Source organism: Balaenoptera acutorostrata, chromosome 7, assembly GCF_949987535.1.
Source record: "Balaenoptera acutorostrata chromosome 7, mBalAcu1.1, whole genome shotgun sequence".
NCBI classification, from domain to species: Eukaryota; Metazoa; Chordata; class Mammalia; order Artiodactyla; family Balaenopteridae; genus Balaenoptera; species Balaenoptera acutorostrata.
Window position 1 is genome coordinate 98,081,278 of NC_080070.1, and position 17,370 is coordinate 98,098,647.

At 39.6% G+C, this 17,370-nt stretch overlaps 1 protein-coding gene across 3 annotated transcripts in view; it reads right to left on the reverse strand.

The window, feature by feature from the left end:
• The window catches only part of RELN (reelin), a 529,785-nt gene that overhangs the window by 289,413 nt on the left and 223,002 nt on the right, over positions 1-17,370 (reverse strand). For all 3 annotated transcript variants that reach the window (XM_007177312.2, XM_057550217.1, XM_057550216.1), the window contains exon 4: positions 15,798-15,868. In XM_007177312.2, the coding sequence (XP_007177374.2) occupies positions 15,798-15,868 (71 nt within the window). The remainder of the gene's footprint in view (positions 1-15,797; positions 15,869-17,370) is intronic.

The following is a 17,370-nucleotide window of genomic DNA, read 5'->3' on the forward strand; positions in this document are numbered from 1 at the left end:
CTGAATTGTTTGTGAAGAGATGGAGATGATATATTCAAGATGAACTTGAAGAGATGCAGTTCATAGATGGGGCAGAGGAGAGGAAGTGCAGCTATAAACTGACCTGTAGCCTGAGCATATATGGCCTTTAAATAGCTTTCAGAGGTGGGAAGAAAAATCATTAGGATCATCATCATCACCAAATAATAAAAATAGTAACAACAACAGCAATATTAATACTACTACTAAGAAGAACAGGAACAAGAAGAAACCTTGTTGCTAATGTTAGCAGAAATTTGTTAGAGGTCTACCAATATATCTATTCTCCCCTTCTTTATTCTCACTGGACTGTGGCCCCCAGTTAGAGGTATATTTCTCAGTATCCCCTGCAGCTCCTGAGACAAAGGAATCAAGTTCTGCCCATAGGGAGGTGAGCAGAAGTGACCTGGGTCACTTTCAGAGCTGGGTCATGCCCTTTAAAGGAACGGGCATGATTCCTGGCCCTCTACCCTTCCTGCTACGAGGACATGGCCCCCAGATGTGGAAGCTCTGTGCTGTACACAGTACAGTCACTCCACCAGCCCTGGACCATCTACCTCCAGACTGGTTTATGACTGAGAAATAAACACACTTCTAGCCATTTAAGCCACCTGCAGTTTGAGGCACATGCCAAAGAAGCTTAGTCTATATTCTAAGTAAAAGAGTTATTTCTTGTGGGCTGGGGAATGGGTCCCTATTGGGGAAGGGTATCCTCTCTATCTCAGTCATAATCCTAAAGGCCAGAGTGTAATTTAGAGCTGATAAGACTGTGAGTTCCTGTGAATAGAGACTTCAATTTGTATATCTCTGCACCCCCATGCCTAGCACAATGTCTGGCACACAGCTGCTCCAAAAATGTTAGCTGATTGGTTACTGATAACATCAGTAAGATATTATTGCTAAAACCATTGCTGCTAGAAAATTCTAATGTTCTCCTCTGTTCCCTCCCCTCTTAGTTACTTGTACATATGTTATCATCTTCATTTTACCTTTTCACTTTCCTTTATGTACTTAAGGATAAACTGTACAATTCGCCTTGTTCTAAAATAGATGTAAGGCAGCTAACAAAGAAAGGCAATCGAGCAAGACAATAACGTGGGAAAAGAGGATAACAAATCAGGGTCGGAAAAATATATCCAGTGGAGATAAATATGCAAGGTGCATGCTCTGACATTTTAAGTTTGGTTCTGAAGCTCTAAAGTTACAGAAACTGAAGAGTTTAAAACATGAAAAGCACACATATTGCTCAGGAGAAGCGTGGTTATTTCAGATGCAGAGACTTAAGAGAAGCTTCTCCTGCGGTTTCTTACAAAGGGGACACTGAGCAGTGCAATGAACATCATTTAAAATAACATCCATCCAACTGTGAATTTTATAGGGCTCTTCCTAATAGAGTCCATCAAAGCAAAAGGAGTGCATAATGTTTAAGTATGATTGTAAAAACAGTTATGCAGATAAAGGAGGTGAAGGTTGGCTGGCAATTAAAGAAACAATGTTGGGTTGGCCAAAAAGTGCCTTCGGTTTTTAAGTAAAAATAAAAGACACATTTTTCATTTTCCCCAAGAACTTTATTGAACAACGTATTCACCATTTTGTTCCACTACCTTCTGTCATTTTTCAGGCAACTTCATAATTCCATCGTCCCAAAACTTTTTATCTTTTTGAGCAAAGAACTGTTCCAGGTGCCTTTTACAGTCTTCCAAGGAATTGAAATTTTTTTCCATTAAGAGAATTTTGTAAAGACCGAAATAAATGGAAATCAGAAGGTGCAATGTCTAGTGACTACAGGGGATGAGTCAGAACTTCCCAGCCAAGCTGTAACAGTTTTTGCCTTGTCATCAAAGAAACATTCAGTCTTGCGTTATCCTGATGGAAGATTATGCATTTTCTGTTGACTAATTCTGGATGCTTTTGTCGAGTGTTGCTTTCATTTGGTCTAATTGGGAGCAGTACTTGTTGGAATTAATCGTCTTGTTTTCCAGAAGGAGCTCATAATAGAGGACTCCCTTCCAATCCCACCATACACACAACATCACCTTCTTTGGATGACGACCAGCCTTTGGTGTGGTTGGTGGCGGTTCATTTCACTTGCCTCACAATCTCTCCCGTTCCACATTATTGTACAGTATCCACTTTTCATCGCCCATCGTGATTTGTTTTAAAAATGGAACATTTTCGTTACGTGTAAGTAGAGAATCGCAGGCAGAAATATGGTCAAGAAGGTGTTTTTCGCTTAAATTATGTGGAACCCAAACATCAAAGTGATGAACATAACCAAGCTGGTGCCGATTTTCAGTGCTTGATTTGGAATATTTTGAGTATGTCGGCTGTCTCCCACGTGGTATAAGGTTGATTGCTCTCAATTAATGTCTCAGTTTGATCACTATCAACTTCAACTGGTCTACCCGACCATGGAGCATTGTCCAGCAAGAAATTTACAGCACGAAACTTCACAAACCACTTTTGACACGTTCGATCAGTCACAGCGCCTTCTCCATACACTGCACAAATCTTTTTTTGCGTTTCAGTTGCATTTTTACCTTTCTTGAAATAATAAAGCATCATATGCTGAAAATGTTGTTTTCTTCCATCTTCAATATTAAAATGGCTACACAAAAATTCATCAATTTTGATGTCTTTTTAAAAATGCACGCTGATATGACAGCTGTCACACACAATCTAACAAAATTGCTTCGAATGAAGTTAAAGACAACTAAGTGCTACCAGAGCCATCTTACAGAAAAAAAAGAACGAACCTTTTGGCCAACCCAATAGTAATTAGACAATTTGTGATAGGTATACCTGCTCTATATGGTTCATCCATTCCTTCAACTACTAGGTTGAGTACCTACTAAGTGCCAGACACTGTCAGATTCTGGGAATGTAAAAATGATCCAGTATCTGCTTGATCAAGGGTTTCAAAGGGCAGGAGGAAATACATGTAGAAGTTAACACATGACAATGCAATAAGATAAACTAACTTCAATTTGTAAGTATAAGGTGGATTAGGGTTAAAAATACAAATGATGGAGGAGCAGAGATTTGAACTGGATCTTTAAGGATGAGTGCAACTTCATCAGTAATATGGAGAAGGAGGTAATGTGGAGTGTATTCCAGGGAAAGAAACTGGCATATATATAAGCTACAGAGATAGGGGACAGGACAGCATGTTTGATGAAGTCAGTGCTTTTTACGGCTGAAGTAGAGAGTTTGGTATTAGGTGAGGGTGGGGAGTATGGAGAGAGCCTACATGCAATGAGGTTGGAGAGAGAGGCAGGGTCAGATCATGGAGGGCCTTGAAAGCAGGCTAAACTGGGCAAATGGAGGCAGTTATAGGGTTTGAGGCTGGGAGGAAAAAAATGAGGTTTGTGTTGAAGAACATTTTGATAGATGTGTGGAAGGCTTGAACCAAAGATATGGCTGTAGATGCAGAAATAAAAGAATTTGTTTAAGAGATACTGAGAAGATAAAATAAATTGGTCTTAGAGACACTGAGTAGACATGGAAGAAAGAAAGGAATGAGGAAAGAAATATTACCTAGATCTCTGTTTATTGACTGGCTCGAATATGTCACTGACTAGAATTGCAATGAAGGGGACCAGTTTGGGGGAAATGTCAAGTTCATTTTAGAATATATTGAGTTCAAGGTACCTAAAGAATCCAAATGTCCGTGCCCAGTAATAATAATGATAGCTAACATTTATAGAGTATTTATGTGCTAGCCACAGTGCTATGCACATCATTATTGCACTTAATTCTCACAAGTTCACTAGGTTTCTTCTGGGCATAGAATATTGTGCCAGGCTCTTGGGAATGGTATGGGATGACCAGAAAAGTAGGTACTATTATTTTCCCTATTTTACAGTTAGGGAATTGAGACTTTGAAAGATTACATAGCTAGAAAGTATCAAATTAGAAATTGGGGACTTCCCTGGTGGCGCAGTGGTTAAGAATCCGCCTGCTAAGGCAGGGGACATGGAATCGAGCCCTGGTCCAGGAAGATCTCACATGCCGTGGAGCAACTGGGCCTGTGCACCACAACTACTGAGCCTGTGCTCTAGAGCCTGCGAGCCACAACTACTGAAGCCCATGTGCCTGGAGCCCATGCTCCGCAACAAAGACAAGACACTGCAATGAGAAGCCTGCGCACCTCAACTAAAGAAAGCCCGCGTGCAGCAACTCAGGCCCAATGCAGCCAAAAATAAATAAATTAATTAAAAAAATAAAAGAAATTGGAACCCAGGGGCATATAGCTCCAAACTCTATTCTCTCAACCACTTTGCATTACTGACTCAGTAAGCATGAAGCAAATGGACAGAGTTCAGGAGATGAAAATCACAGGTGTGAGTGAGATCACCAGGGACAATATAAAAAGTCTAAAAGAAGCTGCAGGACAGAATCACTGCCAATCCCAGAATGTATCCATAGGAAGTTCAGGAACTCATTAAGGAAACTGAGAAGGAGTAGGGAAGTCAGGTAGGGTGAGGACCAGAGTCCTTTGGATTGGTTGGCACCTACTGGGTTACTGATGACCCGGAGGATGACTGTTTCCATAGATTACTGGCAGTAGAGGTCAGATGGCAGGGTTAGGAGTGAAGCCTGAGAACACACACGACTCTTTCAAGAAGCTGGAGTGTGAGGGAGAATAATGGCCAGAGGAGTACTCACAGTCAAAGACAGCGTTCTTGCTCAAAGCTGCAGTGGCTTTGGCATGTTTAAACCCTGAGGAGGAGGGGATGGTGAAGAGGAAGAAGCTGACGATATGGGAAAGAGAGGGCGAAACTGTTGACCAAGGCCTCAGAGGAGATAGGGGGAATGCCATTCCACTGAGTTTATGTTTTTCCTGTAGATGTATTTTGGACTTTCTCTTCTAGGTTTGGACCAATATATCTATATTATAAACTATTTATGAACAGGATGGGAAACTGCCTTATATTGCTACACAATTCCCATGCATGTGGTATAATGTTCCACATATACCCATAGGGGACACAGCATAATATGTGTTAATTAATATTAATGAATTCCAACTCTTACAAACATGATTATGAAAATCTGTATTAATTATTACATTAAACAACTGAATCTTCAAATGTAAAAATACGGTTGGATTAATTGGTTGCATGAAATAATATTTCACAAGTGCCAAAGTAAAGTAATTTACGTGTGTTTACAACAGCTTTGCTCTCCCCCAAGTAATTATACAGATGCAAACCTAGGCTTTGTCCTCCAAAATGTGGGGGAATCCAGCAGATTACACACCAGCTTGAGTAGAAAGTGTACTTCTATGGGCATCCAAAAGAAGTCAATGCCAAATTCTTCTCAGGCATAAATCTTGGTGTTTTGACTCTGGACTAGATAAAGCTGTCAAGGGGGAATGTATATAGCCCTGAGAACTGAAAAGAAGCCTGTTTAAATCTGTGTTCAATCATCTTAGAATAAACAGCACCAGTCCAAAACACTATTCTTTAGGAAATTAAAAAAGTAGTCAGACCAACCTAGAGCCATTAGCAAGGAATTTCACTGTGGCCCTACGAGTCAGCTCTTCATCATTCCCCTTAATCTTGTCTGTTGTCAAGATCACTTAGGGGCACTTTTTGCCGGCCACTGCCCCAGGAGGGCTTCAGTTCCTTCCCCTGTTGGGTAGTTTGTGAGACCTTGAAGCAAGACTGGGGGTTCCTGGATGATTTTACCAGAGCATCCTAATTCAGCTCTCTTTGTTTGTAAATTACAAAACGCAGGATGTCAGGAACAGCAGTTGCAACTGCTACACTGAAATGTAAACGACAAAGTAGCCACAGGGAAACAGATGTCTTTTTTTTTTTTTTTTAATAAATTTATTTATTTATTTATTTTTGGCTGCGTTGGGTCTTCGTTGCTGTGCGTGGGCTTTCTCCAGTTGTGGTGAGTTGGGGCTACTCTTCGTTGAGGTGCACGGGCTTCTCATTGTGGTGGCTTCTCTTGTTGTGGAGCACGGACCCTAGGCGTGCAGGCTTCAGTAGCTGTGGCACGTGGGCTCAGCAGTTGTGGCTCATGGGCTCTAGGGTGCAGGTTCAGTAGTTGTGGCACACGGGCTTAGCTGCTCCGCGGCATGTGGAATCTTCTCGGACCAGGGATCGAACCCATGTTCCCTGCATTGGCAGGCAGATTCTTAACCACTGTGCCACCAGGGAAGTCCCAAAACACGTCTTTAGCTAGCAAAAGTTTTATCATTGGGAACATTCAAGTGAAACACATCATTCATTATTTTTCACTTCATCAGTTAAAGTGGATATGGTAAAATCCAATTCTGACGCTTAGTCAATTTTGACTTCTTTAGTCTGAATTAATAAAAAATTTACATTTCAGGATATTGGAAGGACATTTAGTAATACAAGTTACTGAGCATTCAAGGATAGCCAAAGGAAGATTCTGGTAGATGTGACCTACAATTTATACAATATTTGGGTATAAAAGGTATTCTTTTTTTTTTCACCAGCTTTACTGAGATACAACTGAAAAATAAAAATTGTATATATTTAAGGTATTCAACTGGATGCTTTGATGTGTATATATATATACATTGTGAAATAATTACCACTATCAAGCTAATTAACATATCCATCACGTCACATTAAAAGGCATTCTTACTGGACAGCTACATGTAAAAGAATGAAATTAGAACACTCCCTAACACCATGCACAAAAATAAACTCAAAATGGATTAAAGACCTAAAGGTAAGGCCAGATACTATAAAACCCTTAGCGGAAAACAAAGGCAGAACACTCTATGACATAAATCACAGCAAGATCCTTTTTGACCCACCACCTAGAGAAATGGAAATAAAAACAAAAATAAACAAATGGGACCTAATGAAACTTAAAAGCTTTTGCACAGCACAGGGAACCATAAACAAGACGAAAAGACAACCCTCAGAATGGGAGAAAATATTTGCAAATGAAGAAACTGAAAAAGGATTAATCTCCAAACTTTACAAGCAGCTCATGCAGCTCAGTATCAAAAAAACAAACAACCCAATCCAAAAATGGCCAGAAGACCTAAACAGACATTTCTCCAAAGAAGATATACAGATTGCCAACAAACACATGAAAGGATGCTCAACATCACTAATCATTAGAGAAATGCAAATCAAAACTACAATGAGGTATCACCTCACACCAGTCAGAATGGCCATCATCAAAAAATCTACAAACAGTAAATGCTGGCGAGGGTGTGGTGAAAAGGGAACCCTCTTGCACTGTTGGTGGGAATGTAAATTGATACAGCCACTATGGAGAACAGTATGGAGGTTCCTTAAAAAACTAAACATAGAACTACGATACGGCCCAGCAATCCCACTACTGGGCATATACCCTGAGAAAAGCATAATTCAAAAAAGAGTCATGTACCACAATGTTCATTGCAGCTCTATTTACAATAGCCAGGACACGGAAGCAACCTAAGTGTCCACTGACAGATGAATGGATAAAGAAGATGTGGCACATATATACAATGGAATATTACTCAGCCATAAAAAGAAACAAAATTGAGTTATTTGTAGTGAGGTGGATGGACCTAGAGTCTGTCATACAGAGTGAAGGAAGTCAGAAAGAGAAAAACAAATACCGTATGCTAACACATATATATGGAATCTAAAAAAAAAAAAAAAAGGTTCTGAAGAACCTAGGGTCAGGACAGGAATAAAGACGCAGACATAGGGCATGGACTTGAGGACACGGGGAGGGGGAAGGGTAAGCTGGGACAAAGTGAGGGAGTGGCATGGACATATATGCACTACCAAATGTAAAATAGATAGCTAGTGGGAAGCAGCCGCATAGCACAGGGAGATCAGCTCCGTGCCTTGTGACCACCTAGAGGGGTGGGATGGGGGGGTGGGATAGGGAGGGTGGGAGGGAGACGCAAGAGGGAGGAGATATGGGGATATATGTATATGTATAGCGGATTCACTTTGTTATAAAGCAGAAACTAACACACCATTGTAAAGCAATTATACTCCAATAAAGATGTTAAAAAAAAAAGCATTCTTAATGTGCTAAAGAAAAATTTAGGTAGGTTAAACACCTCATTCACTTTATGGACTTGCTTACTGAACTTTTTTTTCCCCTCCATCTCACAGTTTAAATAAAGTTTCACCAATCCTTAACACAAAGGATTAAAGAATTCCTAAGAGTCTGGGTCTGAATGAAATAAATACACTATCCACCACCATGATTCAATGGCCCTCGGAGAACACAGTCACACTTTCTACCTCTCACTGTTCTCAGGGTGATGAACAGCAGAAAAACTGCTAAGCCTGGCACAAGGCAGCCAAGGTTTACAGCTCCAACCTAAGCCTGACCCCTTTCCTCCCGACATAGAACATTTGCTTCTGGTTATATCCACTTCCATCAGTCCAACAACAGAGAATTCCAGCATGGTTTATAAATGGCATGCACCCTTTGGAGGCACTACAGGGCACGATAACTGGTGGTCGTTAAGCCTGCCATCTGGCCTTGCTAAATAATCGATGTGTGTGTTTGAAGAGGTTATGCCAAGCAGCTCACAGGCCAATGAGTATACGCCCACTCCTGCCCGCGCCTCCACCGTGATCTGTGCACACTGCGGCACCAGCAGTGGCCACGCTCGATACACTCACATCAGCTTGACACTTGCCACCTTTGTCTTACAAGGGCTCAGAAGTGTGTGTTCTCTCCTGGGTGTTCAGGGAATTAAGGCAGCAGTGGTGATCTTGCTTATTGAAGTTGTAATTCCTAAGGCTTTTCAATGTTGGATTTTTTAAGTTTAAGAATCTATTTGGAAAAATGGAACCCACCTTGGGCTGTGAGTCCAGCCAGAGATTTGGATTCTAATCCTACCACTTGTAAGTGGTGTACAGTTTTGTCAAGTTAACCTTCCTGGCTTCGTTGCCAATCTACACATAAGGAAACTACAGATCTAGGATCAAGAGCGTACATTCAAATATTATTCCTCATCCTCAGTCTATACATACCACATTCATTAACATTTTCAGCAGAAACTCTGTTTACATGATTCTGAGGAATATGGATTAGGTCTGCAGCTCTTTCTAGACTGTTTGACAATAATAATTCCTGCAAAAGACTGACTTCTTCTAGTTCCTTTCAGGTTTTCAGTCAATTCTGAAATTGCTTCAATCCTTTGCTTTGATCACCTCTAACAGTAGTTCACAAAACACTACCACAAAAAAAAAAAAAAATTGGTCATGAAGAACCTAGGGGCAAGATGGGAATAAAGATTCAGACCTACTAGAGAATGGACTTGAGGATACGGGGAGGGGGGAAGGGTAAGCTGGGACAAAGTGAGAGAGTGGCATGGACATATATACGCTACCAAATGTAAAATAGATAGCTAGTGGGAAGCAGCCACATAGCACAGGGAGATCAGCTCGGTGCTTTGTGACCACCTAGAGGGGTGGGATAGGGAGGGTGGGAGGGAGGGAGATACAAGAGGGAAGAGATATGGGAACATATGTAGATGTATAACTGATTCACTTTGTTATAAAGCAGAAACTAACACACTATCGTAAAGCAATTATACTCCAATAAAGATGTTAAAAAAACAAAAGCAAAAACAAAAAAACCACTACCACATCCGTCTTTAAAATCACCTAATGACATTTTGGACAATCCCACAGATACCTTCTTGGTCTTTGCTATGTTACTTCTCACTGAGGCCTGCCTGACTTACCTGCCACATTATTTAAAATTGCAATCTGCCTTTCCCCCCTCTACCCAACTGTGTAATTTTACCCTGCCCTATTTTGAGGTCTTTTTTTTTCCCTACAGCACTTGCCACCTTCTAACATGGTATCACATTTACTCATTTATTATATCTCATATTAATTGTCTATCCTCTCCACTAAAATGTAGGCTCCAGTAAAGCAGGAAGTTTTGCTCTGTTCACTACCATATCCCAAGATCTAGCTTAGCCTGGCTCATGGCAGGCATTCAACAATCCTTTGTTGAGTACTGAATGTTAAATGAATTCATTTCTTTATTCTCTACTGCTGGTGAATGAACCTAAGCATCTTCCACTTTCAAAACAATTGGGAGTATACAACCTGGCACCTGCCTACCCCACACCAGACTGGAGATGAGAAAACTCTGCTTCCTCGTCTGTACTACAACTGTCAGCAGAATTCAGCTGGATATGTGTTTATAATTACTTAGGACCTCAGGATTCAAGGTGAAGACATAAAATCCCCAAACCTAATTTATGTCCCAAGAGCATTCACGGGACTCATTAGTGTTTAGATGGAAATCTGTGAATAGAATAGTTTTCAGATTTCTTAACGCAATGATTCATACATTTTTCAACCTGAGGTCAGTGTAGAGAACACTGCTTTGGTGACAGCCACACTGCCTCATGGTGTTCCGCAGCAAAAGTTCAGGGTTAAAGAAGATTTTTTCAGGAAAGACAGATGTTTCAAATGTATAATGTTTAAGGTGATGTTCAGCAAACATTTAGAGAGCGTCTGTTTTATGCCAAGCATTGTTAGATGTTAAGAAAAACAAAAAATTAAGTCATGGTTGCTGGGCTCAAGAAGCTTCAAGTCGGGGTGATGGGGTGGACATGAATATTTAAACAAATAACTATGACAACATAGACCAATCACGTTAAGGGAGACAGGCAAGACCTCACACAGGAGAAGACATGGGAGCTGTAATTCAGAATTTTCCTTCAGTTCTTAGAAGTGATTTATTCCACCTGCTTCAGCAGAGTTGCCCCTCCTTCTTCATAAGTATAACCTTATATTGGTTGTGTTTTGGGGAAACATATATTATAACCCAAATAATATAAGCTTATTGTAAAAAAAAATTAGGAAATACAGATAAGTTCAAAGAAAAAGATTAAATATCCATAATCTCACCACACTGATCTACTTAGTCTTTTTATTTCCTCCTGGCTGACCTTGAATAAAATTTTGCTCCAGCAAGATGCCTTCCCTTTATCATTTACTGAGCTTGTACTTTGTGCTAGGGATTCTGGAGAGTATGGTCACACAAAGCCTGGATCCAGACCTACTTCCCTATGATTCAAAAGTCCTCATAAAGCCTAAATCCAAAAGGAAATGACTGCCTATTAGCATCAATCTCCCCTCAGGCCTCAAGAAAGGAAAAGCAGCTCCTGACATCCAGGAGCTGGCCTGGTACTCACAGCTGAGCCTTGGTGCTCTTCCGGTGAACAGAAACAATTTCACAGAACATCAGCTTCAGACAAAGCCACTCTGTGATCATGATGGGTCAAGACAGACAAAGGACCACTTTTTATAATCGCATCTGAACGCAAGCACAACCAGAACACTGTCCAACTCACAATATACCATGCACCCCTCTCTCCTGGCTGATAGAAGTGACTGCTGCTTCTTTATCAATGACAGCCTTCGCCTGGCTCTGCTCTGCCCTCCCTACGGATAAGATTTATTGAGATCCCCAACCATAGAATACCCACACTTGCTAATAGCATCCAATCCAGAGCAAAGCCCCACCTCCTTAAACCTGAGCCAAAATCACAAAATATAGGCCCAAATATCATAATGATTCCTTTTATAATTTCCACTTACTGACCCACCCCATGGTTCCCAATGATGTGCCTTTTCCTATTCTGGAATGAGCACTAAACCCCAGCTGTTCACCTCTAGGTGTGCTCCGGATGGTCTTTGTCTACAAGGCAGTGAAAGTCTATAAATACTTTGTGTGAGAGAGAGAGAGAGAGAGAGAATGAACCCATCTTTCCCTTGAACCTGCTTTCCACTCGGGCTGCCCTTTCTCTCCTTCCCTTTAATCTTAGATTTTTTTCAAAGCCTCAACTTTAAATACTTCTCAACTCACAACAATTTGTCTTCCCTTGACTGTCTGACTCCAAACCCAGGGCAAGAGCTTTCCAACCTGTAAGGCTTTAATATGCTTAGATGCTCATGTAGTCTGGCCTCTCCCGAAACCATCCTCACTTATAAATTGCCAATGACCTGTTAATTGAAAAATCCTAAAGCATTTTTCTTGTTCTCCTCACCATTCTTTTGGAAGCCTCTGTCCCTTTTGAACGTCTCTCCCATGTTGAAATGTCTTCCCTAGTACCCCCATTTCTGAAGCTTTCCCCTTCTCCCAGAGTTCCCTCTTCCGTCCCTGCAATGGCTAGCATTCCACACTGGGCCCCTTCCTCCCTTCTCCGGGGAACTCCCTGGATGAGTACGTTGCCCCCTCAGCATCTATATCCTGATGTCTCTCCAACCTGCCTCTCTACTCAGCAGGCTGCTGGACAGCCCTGTGGGATGGAAAGCAGCTTCCTCAGGCCAACACGTTGAAATCCAACCACTGTACTCCAACTATTCATTCATTCAATAACATTAATTGGGTGCACACTATGCACTGGACATCGTGGAAGGCTTTAGAGATTCAGTAAGAAAGAGCACAGTCCCTACCCTCAAGGAGCTTATAGTGAACAGCAGACAAGGCATGTGCGTTAATGTTATTACAACACACAATAAATAGTTATCAGATGAACGAATGCATGCTTAAGGAAGAGATTTCTTTGAAAGGCAATGTAATATGCATGCTAATACCATGGGCTACTGGCCAAACTGTCTGGGATCCAAACCCAGCTTGGTCAATTTCTAGCTGTGTGACCTTAAGTTAGTCTCACCGTGCCTTTGTTTCCTCATCTGTCAAGTGCAGCTAATAACAGTTCATTCTTCAGGGGGCTGCAGTAAAGATTAAACGAGTCCATGTTTGTGGAGTGCTTAGGGTGCAGTCTGGCACACAGTAGTGCTGATGGTGTTTCCATTTGCATTCTTACTGTGCCTTCAGGTTATGTCACCATGCACGAGAGTCGCCAAGACCAGATTGAGGAGGACTGTAAGGGGGATCAGAGACTTTCTATTTCAGGAGGAGGTAAAACCAAAGCAGGGTCTGAAAGCCTGAGCTAGACGAGGAAGACAAGAAGATGAAAAAGGGTCGTCCAGGCAAAGAAGACAGGGAGGGTATAGAGTGCCAATAACACTGGTGATCAAGTGACATGCATGCCAGGAATTTTAAGGAGAAAAGAAAGGATGACAAGAAATGAGGCAGGGGAGGAAAACTGAGGCCAGATTGTAAAGGATTTTCCTCGTTTAGCAGTAGGGATTCTACTCTGAAGATAAACTATTGCCTCCAATTGAGATATTGAAGGGTTCGAAGCAGGGAAAGGATAGAATCCTATTTCCATTTTAGCAGCTCTGTATAGAGCACAGAGAAAGTGGGAGCAGGGAAACTAGGGAAGAGGCTAGTAAGCAATTCCCCAAGGAGGGGATGGGTCCTCATCTAAGGTGGGTCAGTAGCAATGGGAAGGATGAGAGAGATGGAATCTTCTCTCCCATTTTTTCTTAAACTGTGGCTGACCCTTCAGGACTTGATCCTCAGGATGTCTTTCCTAACCACCCCAGGCGAATCTAGCTACCTCTGTGATCCACTGACCTGCCATTTACAGCCCAGCCTTCAAGAACAGGAAACGGCTGTTTTTACTTTTATATCCATATTTAGCACTGTGCACTAGGACAGGGGCTTGCAGGTGCCAGATACATGTTTGCAGAATAAAATCCTTCACTGAATGTCTTTTAAGGAAGGGGATCAAGATTACATGCCATCTAAGACATTGTTAGTATGTTTTCTGATTCTTTTACTTTTTTAATATGCTTAGATGCAAACTATTATATATAGGATGGATAAACAACAAAGTCCTATTGTATAGCACAGGGAACTGTATTCAATATCCTGGGATAAACCATAATGGAAAAGAATATTAAAAAGAATGTATATATATATATATATATGTATAACTGAATCACTTTGCTGTACAGCAGAAATTAACACAACATAGTAAATCAACTATACTTCAATAAAAAAATAGTTAATATGCTTAGCCAGCAATCATCTTGTAATAATAGCTATCCTCAAGCTCCACAAGCAAAATTTGTTTTGTTTAAATTCCTTAATTTAATTAAAATCAACAAACCTACTAAGTATGTTGTGACTGAAAGGCATTGTCCGGTGGTAGGTATATAGAGACTGTCATTTTACTCTCTTTAATACTTATATTAGATATTCCTCATCCAATGCATAGGATATTATTACATGTTAAATTTATGTTATTTTATTTGAGGAGATAATTAATGTTTTAATTAAAAGTGGAGAGGGCCAAAATAAATATATGTTTTATAGCACCAATTATTTCCCTTATTATTCCTGACAGCAGGAAGCAATCACTCTTGTTAGTATCCTTTCCACCCTATCTTGGATGGATTGATATGATTTCAATTGATTAGGTGCTGTTGAAAAAGCTCAATGTTTTCCTCTGGTCCTGGGCTGAATAGAATTTTTAATAACATCCCAGTCTACCATCATGTAAATCATGGTCGTGTGTAACATTACTATTATGTAAGGCATTTTTTTCCCTCACGGGTTGAGAATTTTTTCCTACTGATTTTTCTTGGTTTTTTCTTTTCATTTCAAATGAACCCAATCCCAACAATTCATTTACAACAGAAGAGACTCAAAAATTCAAGGCTTAAAAGAAATCAGCTTTTAGGCAATGATAAATGTCAGTAAAATTAGACGTGTCTTCTCCTGACACTATGCAGTTTTCAGGATATTAACGTTCACTGCTATATGGTGTTCTATATTTTCAGTAACGCGAACGTTTTTATAGTCTGGAAAAAGATTTACATTGTGGTAGATTTCTTGAGCCTACACAAAGGCTATCACATTTTTGCATTCTCAAAAGTCACAGAATAAAAAGCTGTTCAAATAAACTAAGAACACTGATAATATATGTGAAACTAGAATTAGAATGGGGTTTTCTGATTCAAGAGTTATTAAGTAAACAATCAGAAGTCTGCCAGTAATGGTCATGAAGTGTCTCATTACTTAGATAAAGCCATACTGGTGATATATATGACTATAAATAATAAATGGTACTTTCTTAAGCCTTTCAAAAACCCACATAATTTTCCTAATTTCTGTCTTAAACCCATTAGAGTCTCCTTAGCAGAGAGATAATTAGTACAAATTTCCTTTACATTCAATAATGTAATTCTTAAGTTAACAAGTTTCCCCCAAAATAGAACTCTGTAAACAAAAATTGATAATATGCCTATGATAATGGTGAAAATGGGATGACATTTTTTCACTGTGTGCATGTGCATACATTCACATATGTGCATCTATGAGACTTTGGCATGGGTGAGAGTCTGGATGTGTATGAGGCAGTCACAAAGCTTAATGTGACTACTTAATGCACACTTAACGTATCTAAAATGATGTTGCATTTGAAATTAATAGTGCACACAGTTGAAACAAGCATATAGATACTACATACACGGTCATCTATAACACACTCAAATATTAAAAGCTATAAACAAATATTTTTGACAAAGTTAACAAGAAATTTAAGTGGTAAATTACGCAGATGTGTTTTTGTAAAATTCTAAAATTAGTAAGATTTATATTTCCAGGACAACTAAATATAACTCATTAGAAAAAAAAACTATGAAAAGAATATAAATTTTCTCTTGGTTTATTTCACTCACACTTAGTATCTTCAGAAGTCTACAGATCTTTATCAATAAGTAGTAACTAAATAATTATTAGAGATATTAAGGGGTCAATAATTCCATTTTTAAAGCGTCATGATCAAGTAATAGTCATGAAATGCTTACTCAGTACATAGGACCTACCATGAATAATTTTGACACAACCAATACGAAGAAGTCAAAGATGATTCTTACCTCCTTGTTCACACAATTGCTGGGCTAAAGCATCTTTGAAGATAATCTGGCCTTTGTGTGTTGCTGTAGCCCTGGAAATGAATAGAAAAAGGTTAATACAAATCTTGTAATATGTTTGGTGATAACAATGTATTTTTAAAACTTCTTTAAAACCTCATTTTTAAATGTTATGTGGATATGATTTTTTTTTTAAAAAGTGCCTCTGAACAGAGATAAAAATGAACAAGAGTCAAGGCTTAAACCAAGTCACCTGGGTTGAGAATTATCTTCTGATTGGTTTTACTTTGTAAAGATATTGTAACATTTGTGGGCTTATTCTGAAAACTGCAGATGTGAGCAAATCTTGGGTAGAAGAAAAAGTATGGCAAGGATGTTTATTAAAATTTATTCTTCAGGAGACCTTGATATAAAATGTGTTGTGGTGCAATAACGATATTAGCACTGGAGGAAGATGCTCTTAATGTACTTTTTTCTTAAATCAACAGTCACCATAACACCGTAACAGATTTGAGACCGAGAATTACATTTTTAAAGTTTTTTTTTTTTTTTTTAAAGAGGCCTATTTGGAGCTTTCATAATTACAAAGTCTGTCATAATAAAATACACCTTTTCCCCACTGGGTCTAATTCACCACTTGAAGGAGATGTGCATCTTTTACCTCCTCTAATCAGAGCTGTGCACATGGACTGGTGAAAAAAATAACATCCTTGGAGCAGATGTGTTATTCAATGGTTATAATAGGAACTGTCTTATTAAAGGAAGAATTATTTATGCTTTATATTTGAAGTGTTTTTCCTTAAAAAAGATTATTTTCCGGCACAAAAGGTATTATTTAAATGAATTTAAAACAGGAAATCATGCCTCTTTAAAATATTTGATTTCAGAAAATAAGCCATACAAAATCTTTTTAATAACTAAAATATATTAACATTAAATCTCAAGTTTAGTTCTAGCCAAAACCAGCCTAGGACAAAAATAATTTGATTCAGCCATCATTTACTGAAGATGGATTATGTACAAGGCACTGGGCTAGGTCACAAAAGGCAACTTTTGGCCTCTGCATTTCCCCTCCATATGTGCACCCCTCAGTCAACATTTTGCCCTTTGTCCAGCCCAACAGGACCTCATGGTTGCCCACATCCCCACTCTGGCCTCCAGGTGGATGCACGTTCCTCCTCCATGCCGCAGACCTTTCTGATTTCTATCCCCCACTGAATTGTTACAAGTGTCAGTCCCCCAGGATCTGAGTCTCTGGAAGTAGTCTGATAGACTAAGCCATGATGAAGTGTTAATGGGTGATATTCCTCCAAGCTAACATATTTCAGCTGTGAAACTGAAAACATTATACTTTAACACACACACACACACACACACACACACACACACACAATGACACAGTAGTGAGAGTTTTGAATGGTGGGAGGGAGATATAATTGAAGAGAAAAATCACTGGGCAGCCTTCAACTCACACTATATGTGAAGTTTATAAGGGTAATCAGCCTTTGTTGTTGCATATTAATCATTCTTGAAATTACAGATAAACAGATGCTACCACTCTCCCTATATATTCACA